The sequence below is a fragment of the Arachis ipaensis genome, unplaced genomic scaffold (genome assembly GCF_000816755.2).
Source record: "Arachis ipaensis cultivar K30076 unplaced genomic scaffold, Araip1.1 Aipa334, whole genome shotgun sequence".
Lineage (NCBI taxonomy): Eukaryota > Viridiplantae > Streptophyta > Magnoliopsida > Fabales > Fabaceae > Arachis > Arachis ipaensis.
The window spans coordinates 193239-206569 of record NW_015496055.1 but is presented as its reverse complement, the minus strand read 5'-3'; the positions used below and the strand labels follow the sequence as shown (position 1 = coordinate 206569).

Here is a 13331-nt window from a genome sequence, read left to right as displayed (position 1 = left end):
TGGTTTTGGAATCAACGAATAATTAGGTACGATTCGAACCAAATCAATGACTCTCTTTAGTAATTGGTTCGAGTAACGGTTTTGAATGCAGAATTCAAACCAATTCGTAGACACGATCATGTATTAATTAAATAAAAAATAAAAATTTAAAATATATGTGCCTTTTAATGATTTTGAGTTTCTCTCTATTGCATTTTTGTATTTAGCTTTTAATGTGTTTGGTGTTTAATATGTTTGGATTTTAATGTGTTTAGTGTTTAATTTGTTTGGATTTTAATGTGTTTAGTTTTTAATGTGTTTGGTGTTTAATATGTTTGGATTTTAATGTGTTTAGTGTTTAATATGTTTGGATTTTAACATGTTTAGATTATTTCTATTGATTTTACATTTTTATTGTACTTACAGAATTTGAAAAATAATTTTTTTTTTATGAATTTCTATTTCATCGGATACCCAATTCTCCGAACCGAACTAATCCGTTTTTAATCAGTTTGATTTGGTTCGGATACATACACAAAAAAACGTAAATTCAAATCAAACCGAACCAATTACAATTCAATTAATTCGGTTCTAATTTCACCCTAAACTCGAATCAATCCGACCCGTACTCACCCCTAAAAACCAGATATGGTTATATTTCTTTGGTGTCTTCGGATATAGTTCTATATTTTGTAGGAAAAATACCCTCACAAAATTAATATAAAATAATTAAAAAATTAAAGAAACTCACCTCAGGGACAAAAGGAAAGATCGGCATGGAATCCGACCTCAAAGTGAGAGAGATTAATGCTGATTTAGAGTTTTTAAAATTTAAATATAAGTATTCTAAGGTGTCACGCTTTATATTGTATTTTAGTTCATCAACAGTTAGTATGTGTAGATGGATACTTTATACATACTAAGCACAATGTATTGAATCTTACCGGGTAAGTACATCTGCATAGCGAATAACCAACGAGGAAGCTCGTTGTATGACTCCTCCCAATCGCCATATATTCTAGTAATGACTCTCTGCTTTGCAAGCCAAACCTTTCTGTACGATGCCTTATAACCGAAGTGATTCTCCACACCTCTCTGCAAAACCCTTATGCTGATTGTTGGATCTGTTTTGACCATGTTGAATATGTACTGAGCAATCACCTTCGGATACAACCTACGATGGTCTAAGCCCATCGATGTTTTCATACAAGTATGATGACCACCGTATCTCCTAACCTCCCATTTTTCTTGCTCTCGGCGATACGCTATGCGTATGTTCCAAGAGCAATCGGGTCCGAATCAGATAAACTGTACATCATGCTTCAACTGGTCATTCTCCAATATTTTATATTCCACAGCCCTCCTGATACTATACCTCTTAACTGCCAATATGTATCGTGGTATTTAAAATTAGAATAATTTGTTTTAGGAAATAATATTATTTTTTATTTATTTTGAAAAACAATCCATCAATCTTGCAACAAACAATACAAAACAAGTAAACACATAAAAACACAAACTACAAACACAATTTAGAGCACTATGAGAAACAAAAATTAGCAACATCATCGCTCTATCTGCTATCTGTCCCTGCACATATATTCATCATATGAAAACATATCCCTGCCTCGAAACAATCAAATGCCCTCCCTGGTCATGACCAACTAAAATTCCAAGCCTCAATAATTGGCTCATTGCTAGTCAAAAAGTTATGAACCTTCAATTGTTAAAGCCTCAGAGGTTTTAGGTTCACAAATGTTATATTCCTTTTATGCGTAATTCCATTATAGAAAGCAAAACCCCGCCATTAAGATTCAAGAAAAACTAGTTGTGTTTTGCATTGCTAAAAGTAATCATTATTAACTACAAAATTTGAAACCTAGTATAAAAAAAATATCACACATTAAAATACTTAACTTTCTAGATCCACATTGTTTCTAGAAACTGTAAAGATTTGAAAGGCTACATAGAATCTGCAACAAATGATAATTGGATGTGTCACTACTTCAAATAATCTCTCTTTCAGGAGAACCTCTCATTTATATGGGGCTTGAACTTGTGATGGGGTGCAAAGATAATCATACATTCAACATTAAAACGGTCTGATCTTATAAAGGCCAATCCTCAAGGAATTATATTCTTAATAATAGAAAATCATCACCTGCAAAATCAGAATTTATGTTAGTATAAACAATAAAATATGTAAGCATTTTCACTCTAAAATAGATGAAACATATAGTAAGTAATGTGGTTGTTTAGAGTATTTATGTTAGAATAATTTGTTAGTTTGCTAGAAGACTTTGGTAATTTTAAACTTGTTTGGATTTGTGCTTGAAGTTTTCTCACAATTTGATTTGAAGAATCTGAATTTGTAACATCATGGATTAGTCTACCAATGAAATAAATAATTTGCTCATTTCTTTTGTAGGATATTTTAGACAATATGTAAAAACTTTACTTCTGCATCCTTTTGATGTTTCCAGAAATATGTGTCACTTTTTATTGCTTGCTTCTTAGTAGTTCTTATTAGTAAGAGAGAAAGGATTAGGAAAGGATTCTTAATCATTTATATTATTAAAAAATAAAATGAGTAAAAATATGAAAAATTTCATACCATTCTTGTTATTCATGAAATGGTGTGGGATCAATATTGAATTTTTTTTTCTTCTCTTTGCTTATCCTCTACAATATGTCAGAAGAGTTAATCACATATAAAAGTTCAGAACTCAAATACAAAACAAAATACACAAAAAAATCTTTCACCTGCTAAAAGGTAAATAAATGTATAATCACTTCAATTTTCTTTTTTAATAAAAAAATAATTTCATTAAGATGAGTAGAAGGATAATAAAAATTGGGGGATAAGGGATACCCAATACAAAAAGCAAAAATAATAATCACTTTGAAAATATTTTGTAATTTTACTTGTCCAATTCTTTTGTTAGAGAAAGTACGCAATAAAAAGTAGGAAATGAAAAGGGAATTCAAATTTTAAGTTCTTCCCTCAATCTATTGATTTTTTATATTTGCATGACACATACAAAATCATATATTCATAAAACAATTTTATGACTTAGATGCCAATACTTTCTGCTGCAAGTACCACCCTTTTTATTAGGGGACAAAAGTACAATCATGAATTTCAAGAGAGCAAAGTCTCCCGTGTAGAAAGTGTTGTGGCTTCTACATGTGTAGAAATGGCGTGGAGCTGGCAATGTGCGACCGAGAGAGCAGATGTCACAAGTTACATCAATGGTCTCCTCTCGAGTCAGAAATTGCTACTAACTTCACGTGACATGGAAACATTATTATCTTGTGTTAAGCAAACTACGGATAGATAATTAGTATGAGTTCTAGTTGGGCCTCGTTTTATTGGCCTTTTCGTCATAGGTGGAATGATTTGAGGTTCGCAGTTGGAACGTGGAAGTGCACACACCTAAATAATTTTGCTACATAATATGCCTGGTCCATATATATAAAATATTAAAGGAAAATAAAAATATATATAACATTCACTATACAAAATAAATCAATACACACGTTTAACTACCTACGTTAATTACTCATTATACTACTCAATTACAATAGCCACACAAATCAAAATATAAACAACATAATTACTTTTCATAAGAGAACAACAGGCACAACAAATGATACAACATAATTTTAGATCCTTAATCCCGAATTCTAAATACTAAACTAATACCAAAAAGAGTTAACAAATTTAGAAATTAGAATTTTATGCATAAGATTTATGTTTTACGATATATGAATTAAGATTTACAGATTATGATTTATGTATTACGGTTTACGGATTTAGGTATATCGATTTATAGTTTACAATTTAGTGTTTATTATTTAGGTCATTGGGTTCATGTTTTGCAGAAAGAGAGTTCACAGTTTATCTTTAACAAAATTATTGTTTATGCTTACGGATTTAGGGTTTATGATTATATCTTTTTGATTCACAAATGATAATATATGGTCTATAGTTATTAGTTTCGTTGTCAGGTGTCATATTATACAGTTTACTATTCATGATCTTTGTGAATCACTTAAACTCTAACCTTAACTCACAATCCGAAATCCTAATCCCTAAAACTGAATCCTAAATCTTAATTTTGGAAATCCAAATTACTCACATTCGGAGATACATGATCAACTATAAATTCATTCATTAAATTCGTTTTCACCACTAATTATTTAAATTAGACCCTCAAATTATGTTTATACAAAATAAAACTAATAAACTACTCATAAATTACATTACAAAAACTTTATACATATTTTCTTTTCAAATAAAAAACTACTAAAAACATAGGTCAGATATTCTTTGACCCACTTAGTGTGTTCCTCAAGCCTTTGAATATACACATGATCACAAATCCTATTATATCTCAACGTCTAAAAAATAACAAACTAATTATACTTTTGTAAAAACCATTTAACTCTGTCCAAAAAATTAGATTCATCTAACCTTGCGCAAAAAAAAAAAGCCCACCTATGATAAGCCCATTGATACCCCACATTAATTACTCAAAAATTTCTAACATTAACAAACTATTATCTTAACCCATCACCTGAAAAACTCTAGATGATTCCACTGTGCACTGCCAGAAATTGTCCCCTTCTTAGACACTTGTCACACACCAACTACTTCCAACGCATTTCTACAGGTGTGAAATTGTCTCACATTTTACACCAAAAAATTTGCCTTTCAAGAAATAACTTACAGCAATAGCTACAAGATCTTCAAGCAACTCCTCCAAGTGGCGAAAAGGATATCAAATAAGGAGATAATGCATATAGTTCATTAATATTCAGAAGCATCAAAGAAAAAGTAAATGTTGGCAAAATGATGTCCTATAAATTTGAACGATTTTGATAAGTAACAACTCACCCACTGTGTTGGACCATCAATAGGTGCACTCAATAGATCATCATGTACCTTAAGAACCAAGAAAGCATTTAGAAGCTGTTTGATGAACAAACTAAATATAAGCAATAAAGTTTACCCTAAACTTCTTTCTTTTAATAATAATTCCAATAAGATCCCCCTAAAAAAATAAAACTAATATATATACCTCCATGAAAATCCCATCCACCCCTATAGCAACTGCAGTTCTTACAATACAAGGTATTAATTCTCGAAGACCTCCACTTGCAACACCTCCGCCATCCAACTAGACATGAAAGCAGAATGTTAAAAGCTGGAGCTAAAGAAATCTTGTATGATAGTTAGGTTCAAAGTAGAAACAGATCTTGTGTGACTCCAGTGTTCAAATGAAAAAAAAAGAAAGATACCATGAGGCAGGTGTACTCCAATACACAATGATCCTTATGAATCAACAATGCATAGAAGCCAATGAACTTTTGACATCATGAATCTGAAGAGAGCACTCTGCTCTATAATACACTTATTGAAATTAAACAAGGAGCACTTTCGCACGGAGTAAGAATGCACGGAGAAAAAGAGAATGCATTTACATAACATGGCATGGTTAAATACTGGAAAAAGGAGTAAGAAGTTACGACACTAAAACTTGATGTAAAGAATATTTACTTGATGGCATAAGAATGCTGTTATTTGAATGATGTCTGCAATTCTGCCGACTACTTCACACTGTCAAAGAAAAGATAAATCTGTTAAAGGTAGATTATGATCCAAAATCGAAGACAACATTATGACAAGCTTGGATGGTGTGCCAAATAATTACATTATTCTAATACTTGTATAATTTTCGAAGGCTAAATTTAGTTAAAATTAAAACATTTACTTGAATAGACTCATGCACATCTGCCACTATAAAGAGGTCATATGCTACTTTAACCTTCTCAAGTATCTGAAATTATAACATAACAAAATTAAATAAGGAAAAAATAGTTCAACTATAACAAAATAGCTTTGCCATTATATGGAATTCGACAATTACACCATTTTTCAAACAAGTGTTCCTATTGTAATTCTCAAAATGCAAACGACAAAAGCAATATATCATAATAAAAAGTAATAGAATCATAACCTTCAACACCTCAACCATCCCTAGGCCACAAAAAGATTTTGATGATGTTCTATTAGCCTTAACAAAGCTTGATTTGAAAACCAATGGGATGACAACTCTGAAAGTCGCACATACTCTAGATGATGTTAACTATCAACAAAGATACAAACCATCTCCCGACATTATATTTTACAAGTTTAATTTTTTATTCCTTGTCATGTGAAAGTCCATTCCCTCTCATCCATAGCATGTGTTATGTTGGTTTTACTAACCAACATTACTCTTAGAATTATATAGGTTCAATATCTCAGCCCACAATGCCTATAATGAGTAAAAACTCTTATACTAGATGCAATTCTGGGAAACAATAAGTAAAAGAGTTTCGTATTTCAAGTGGTTGTTATTATAGCAAAACATTTTGAATGACACAAAGTTAGATAATGTGTATTAGGTAAGAAAAAGGAATTTAATTTCACACAAAATACTACAAAGAATTTTGCTACAAACCCATGGGGGATGATTGTCATGATTATACTTATCGAACTACTAACAATTTTTGTATAATTCAACTTAGGCACTACAATTATTCCCTATTGGATTTCAATCATATTAGCTTCGATATTTTTTCCCATGAAACCAAAGGAACAAAAAGTTCCTTAATGGAGAACAATATCATATCTAGATGTAATAGTCTTTATGTACTTAGCCATCTTCATAATATGTTCCTCTGATTTAATCACATTAGGACCCGCTAATAAAACTTGATGGATATTTTTGGAAAACGAAATTCCAACACCCAAAACTCACCGGCAAGTGTACCGGGACGCATCAAGTAATAAAAAAATACAAACACAAAAACAAAAAATCAATCTTGGTATTTTTTCCGAAAAAAAAATATATTATTTCCTTAAACAAATTATTCCAACTTTAAATATCACGATATATTATTTTTGTAGTTTTAGGCAAGTTCGCCACACTAGGCCAAGGCTGTGTCACAAGTTGCACCCAAGAACCTAAATACCCATCAACAGTTAGCATATGTAGATGGAGACTTTATACATAACTAAGCACAATGTATTGAATCTTACCGGGTAAGTACATCTGCATAACGAATAACCAACGAGGAAGCTCGTTGTATGACTCCTTCCAATCGCCATATATTTTAGCAATGACTCTTCTTTGCAAGCCAAACCTTTCTGTACGATGCCTTGTAACCGAAGTGATTCTCTACACCTCCTTACAGAACAATTATGCTGATTGTTGGATCTGCTTTGACAATGTTGAATATGTACTGAGCAATCCCCTTCGAATCTAACCTACGATGGTCTAGGCCCATCGATATTTGCATACAAGTATGAGGACCACTGTTTCTCCGAACCTCTCATTTTTCTTGCATTCAGCGATACGTTATGCGTATGTTCCAAGAGCAATTGGGCCCGAACCGGATACACTTTACATCATACTTCAACTTCACACTGTCAAAGAAAAGATAAATCTGTTAAAGGTAGATTATGATCCAAAATCAAAGACAACATTATGACAAGCTTGGATGGTGTGCCAAATAATTACATTATTCTAATACTTGTATAATTTTCGAAGGCTAAATTTAGTTAAAATTAAAACATCTTACTTGAATAGACTCATGCACATCTGCCACTATAAAGAGGTCATATGCTACTTTAACCTTCTCAAGTATCTGAAATTATAACATAACAAAATTAAATAAGGAAAAAATAGTTCAACTATAACAAAATAGCTTTGCCATTATATGGAATTCGACAATTACACCATTTTTCAAACAAGTGTTACTATTGTAATTCTCAAAATGCAAACGACAAAAGCAATATATCATAATAAAAAGTAATAGAATCATAACCTTCAACACCTCAACCATCCCTAGGCCACAAAAAGATTTTGATGATGTTCTATTAGCCTTAACAAAGCTTGATTTGAAAACCAATGGGATGACAACTCTGAAAGTCGCACATACTCTAGATGATGTTAACTATCAACAAAGATACAAACCATCTCCCGACATTATATTTTACAAGTTTAATTTTTTATTCCTTGTCATGTGAAAGTCCATTCCCTCTCATCCATAGCATGTGTTATGTTGGTTTTATTAACCAACATTACTCTTAGAATTATATAGGTTCAATATCTCAGCCCACAATGCCTATAATGAGTAAAAACTCTTATACTAGATGCAATTCTGGGAAACAATAAGTAAAAGAGTTTCGTATTTCAAGTGGTTGTTATTATAGCAAAACATTTTGAATGACACAAAGTTAAATAATGTGTATTAGGTAAGAAAAAGGAATTTAATTTCACACAAAATACTACAAAGAATTTTGCTACAAACCCATGGGGGATGATTGTCATGATTATACTTATCGAACTACTAACAATTTTTGTATAATTCAACTTAGGCACTACAATTATTCCCTATTGGATTTCAATCAAATTAGCTTCAATATTTTTTCCCATGAAACCAAAAGAACAAAAAGTTCCTTAATGGAGAACAATATCATATCTAGATGTAATAGTCTTTATGTACTTAGCCATCTTCATAATATGTTCCTCTGATTTAATCACATTGGGACCCGCTAATAGGAAGACCAGTTCTGTAGCCTATTAACACATTCACAGAACCATAACACATCAAAAAAAAAAGGGAAGGGGATATTTTGATCGTGACCCAAGAAAATTCATAGTCAAGAAACACAAAATCTGATAGAAATCATGAACCTTGAGCTGGCTATATAGCATTGACATGGCTCCATCTTTTTTTTTCTTCCAAAGTTGTACACAAAAAGGGACAAAGTGTGAGAATTTTGATGGATTCAGTAAAGGTGTATAAATTCTGATGCGTTAAGATGTTACATTGTGTAAAATAACATCGAGCTCAGTAAAGTTTGAGACACTACCTTTTTTTATTAATTCCGAATCTAAACGCAGATAAAGAGAAGAGAGAAGATAGAGTGAGATCTGTGTCAAGCGTAAGAGTGAGCACCTTGATTGATGAAGAATGAAATCGTTCACTACAAAAAATGAAAAAGAAATGGCTAGATAATTCTATGTAGTTATCGGGGGAGAACTAGTTTTAGTTGTTTGTTACTCGCTAAGCAGCTAAAATCTTAACAAAATTTAAATGAGAGATTATTTGATGTAATAGAGATTTAATAAAATTTATTGTATCAGAAAAGTTAAATCAAGATTTTAGATATTATCAAAGTTACAAAAATTGATCCGGTCAATAAACCAATCAAATGACTGGTTTAATAGTCTAATAATCTAACCAGATTCAAACCAGAATCGAACCGATTTAATTAAATATAAAATAAAATTTAATATTTCATAAGTTCATATAATAACTTTTTTTTCGAGCTTGTTTGGAAAGTATTTAAATATAAGAAAAGAATTCATTTCTATTTGAAATTCAATTCCATGGTTTGGAATGACTTTAATATACTAATAGAATAGAATCTAATTCTTTAGTTTGGAATAACTCTTACATGAGTTAAATTTTCTTCTTTTACAACTTTGTCCTTAACAAAATTATTTTATTAAACATCTACTTATTTAAATAAGAATATTTTTTATATTTGACATGTTAAGTTAAATTGATGTGAGAATTAATTTTAAAATTAGACCCTTTTTGGTCTGCTTTGTAAAAGAGAAAAAAGTGAGAATTAAAATTCTTAAATGAGTTTAAATAATTCCTTTTTACTTATTCCAAAACAAGGAAAAAAATTCTAATTCTTGAGTGAATTTTTATACGTAGATTTCCAAACAAGCTCGTTTATACTTCGCTCACTCACTACAATCCCATGAACAAGCAATGAGAAAAGGCTACAAAATACAAACACAAAAACAAAAAATCAATCTTGGTATTTTTTCCGAAAAAAAAATATATTATTTCCTTAAACAAATTATTCCAACTTTAAATATCACGATATATTATTTTTGTAGTTTTAGGCAAGTTCGCCACACTAGGCCAAGGCTGTGTCACAAGTTGCACCCAAGAACCTAAATACCCATCAACAGTTAGCATATGTAGATGGATACTTTATACATAACTAAGCACAATGTATTGAATCTTACCGGGTAAGTACATCTGCATAACGAATAACCAACGAGGAAGCTCGTTGTATGACTCCTTCCAATCGCCATATATTTTAGCAATGACTCTTCTTTGCAAGCCAAACCTTTCTGTACGATGCCTTGTAACCGAAGTGATTCTCTACACCTCCTTACAGAACAATTATGCTGATTGTTGGATCTGCTTTGACAATGTTGAATATGTACTGAGCAATCCCCTTCGAATCTAACCTACGATGGTCTAGGCCCATCGATATTTGCATACAAGTATGAGGACCACTGTTTCTCCGAACCTCTCATTTTTCTTCCATTCAGCGATACGTTATGCGTATGTTCCAAGAGCAATTGGGCCCGAACCGGATACACTTTACATCATACTTCGACTGGTCACTCTCCAGTATTTTATATTCCACAGTCCTCTTGATGCCGTACGTCTTAACTGCCAACATGACTTCCTCCTTATTTTCAAATTTTTGTCTAACCTCGAACTCATTAGTTGGATACTCTTCGGAGCCTCCATGGGTAAATGACCAATTCGAAGTCATTGCATCCAGGTTCAACATGGATAAGTGATCCGGCCGGTCATATGGTCGAGAAATGGTAAGCTGTGTTAGAGCGATTTGTGTATCACCGTAGTAGTTCATCTATTCTTTCTCGTTACCCTCGTCAGGAATTTTCGTTGGTTCATCATTAGCATCGTCTCTGTCATCGGGGTTAACTTCATAGCGATCCATCATCGAATTCCTGATAGTAGAACCCTCATGACTTTCAACATTATCTTGCATCATGTCAGCATTAGGAAGTTCAACGTTTAACCCCTCTTGACTACCTTTAGCTGGCATATTTAGATCAACTATCATCCTTTTAATATTTCTTCTAATAGCTCCACTTAACGGACTATCATCAACCATATTCACAGATAATCCTCGTCTACCCAACTCAACTAAAAACACGAATATTTCCAACAGATGAACATTTGCCCATCGGTTGTGCCATGACCTTATAAGACGTACGTTCACGTCGTCACGTAATCGATACCTAATTCAAAACAGCAGAAAAATTTCTCAGAACCATGGTCTAATAAACATAACAACAACATAACAACGACAACTTTAATATACCTTTTATAAAACAAATTGTCATCGACTTCAGTCGGATATCTGTAGTAAACTTTTTTCTCTCTTGTCGTGTGTTGCTGTCCAACGGAACGCAATATCAAATTCTTCAACGTTGTTAGACTGTTGACTTTCGGTGTCATGTATATAATTATTGGTTACTCAGACTTAAAAATGATAGAACCTTCATCATATACTATTTCACCATCATAATGAATGGATAACAATTGATTGATTGACATTATTGATAAAAAATGTCATCATGAGAACCAAAGAGAAGAATAAAATAATGGTATTGAGCTCGGTTCTCCACCAACCATACTTTTATTTGCCAAAGTCAAGGTGAAGTTTGTCGGGGGTGTGTTGAACTTGCCTAACACTACAAAAAAAAATGTATCGTGGTATTTAAAATTGGACTAATTTGTTTTAGGAAATAATATTATTTTTTATTTATTTCGGAAAAAAATACATCAATCTTGCGACAAACAAAACAAAACAAGTAAACACATAAAAACACAATTCAGAGAACTATGAGAAATAAAAATTAGCATCATCATCGCTCTATCTGCTATCTGTCCCTGCACATATATTCATCATATGAACACCTATTCCTGCCTCGAAACAATCAAATACCCTCCCTGGCCATGACCAACTAAAATTCCAAGCCTCAATAATTGGCTCATTACTAGTAAAAAAGTTATGAACCTTCAATTGTTAAAGCCTCAGGGGTTTTAAGTTCACAAATGTTATATTCCTTTTATGCGTAATTCCATTACATAAAGTGAAACCCCACCATTAAGATTCAAGAGAAACTAGCTGCGTTTTACATTGCTAAAAGTAATCATTCATATAATTAACTATAGAATTTGAAACCTAGTATATAAAAAAAAATATCACACATTAAAATATATAACTTTCTAGATCCACATTGCTTTTAGAAATTGCAATGATTTGAAAGGCTACATAGAATCTGTGACAAATGATAATTGGATGTGTCACTACTTCAAATAATCTCTCTTTCAGGAGAAGCTTTCCTTTATAAGCGGCTTGAACTTGTGATGTGGTGCAAAGATAATCGTACATTCAACCTTAAAACAATCTGATCTTATAAAGGCCAATCTTCGGAGAATTATATTCTTAATAATAGGAAATCATCACCTACAAAATCAGAATTTATGTTAGTATAAACAATAAAATATGTAAGCATTTTCACTCTAAAATAGATGAAACATATAACAAGTAATGTGGTTGTTTAGAGTATTTATGTTAGATAATTTTTTGCTTTGTTAGAAGACTTTGGTAATTTGAAACTTGTTTGGATTTATGCCTGAAGTTTTCTCACAATTTGGTTTGGAGAATCTGAATTTGTAACATCATGGATTGCTCTACCAATAAAATAAATAATTTGCACATTTCTTTTGTAGGATATTTTAGACAATATGTAAAAACTTTGCTTTTACATCCTTTTGATGTTTTTAGAAACATGTGTTACTTTTTATTGCTTGCTTCTTAGTAGTTCTTATTAGTAAGAGAGAAAGGATTAAGAAAGGATTCTTAATAATCTATATTAGCAGAAAACAAAATCAGTAAAAGTATGAAAATTTTCTTACCATTCTTGCTATTCACAAAATAGTGTGAGATCAATGTTGAATATTTTCTTCCCTTTGTTTACCCTCTACAATATGTTAGAAGAGTTAATCACATATAAAAGTTCAGAACTCAAATGCAAAACAAAATACACAAAAAATCTTTCACCTGCTAAAAGATAAATAAATGTGTAATCGCTTCAATTTTTTTTAATAAAAAAATAATTTCATTAAGATGAGTAGAAGGATAATAAAAATTAGGAGATAAGGGATACCCAACACAAAAATAAAAAACAATAATCACTTTGAAAATATTCAATAATTTTACTTGTCCATTTCTTTTGTTAGAGAAAGTATGCAATAAAAAGTAGAAAATGAAAAGGGAATTCAAATTTTAAGTTCTTCCCACAATCTATTAATTTTTTGTATTAGCATGATGCATACAAAATCATACATTAATAAAATAATTTTTTTTGACTTAGATGCTAATACTTTCTGTTGCAAGTACCATCATTTTTATTAGGGGACAAAAATACAATCATGAGTTT

At 31.5% G+C, this 13331-nt stretch overlaps 1 protein-coding gene across 1 annotated transcript in view; it reads right to left on the bottom strand.

The window, feature by feature from the left end:
* Window positions 1-2601: 2601 nt before the first annotated feature.
* The window catches only part of LOC107624690 (2-dehydro-3-deoxyphosphooctonate aldolase-like), a 24497-nt gene continuing 13767 nt past the window's right edge, over window positions 2602-13331 (bottom strand). Inside the window, exons 5-10 of the mRNA XM_021115106.1 lie at window positions 5523-5602; window positions 5310-5316; window positions 5064-5162; window positions 4880-4927; window positions 4713-4760; window positions 2602-2661 (exon numbers count right to left, since the gene is read on the bottom strand). Of these exons, the coding sequence (XP_020970765.1) occupies window positions 2602-2661; window positions 4713-4760; window positions 4880-4927; window positions 5064-5162; window positions 5310-5316; window positions 5523-5602 (342 nt within the window). The remainder of the gene's footprint in view (window positions 2662-4712; window positions 4761-4879; window positions 4928-5063; window positions 5163-5309; window positions 5317-5522; window positions 5603-13331) is intronic.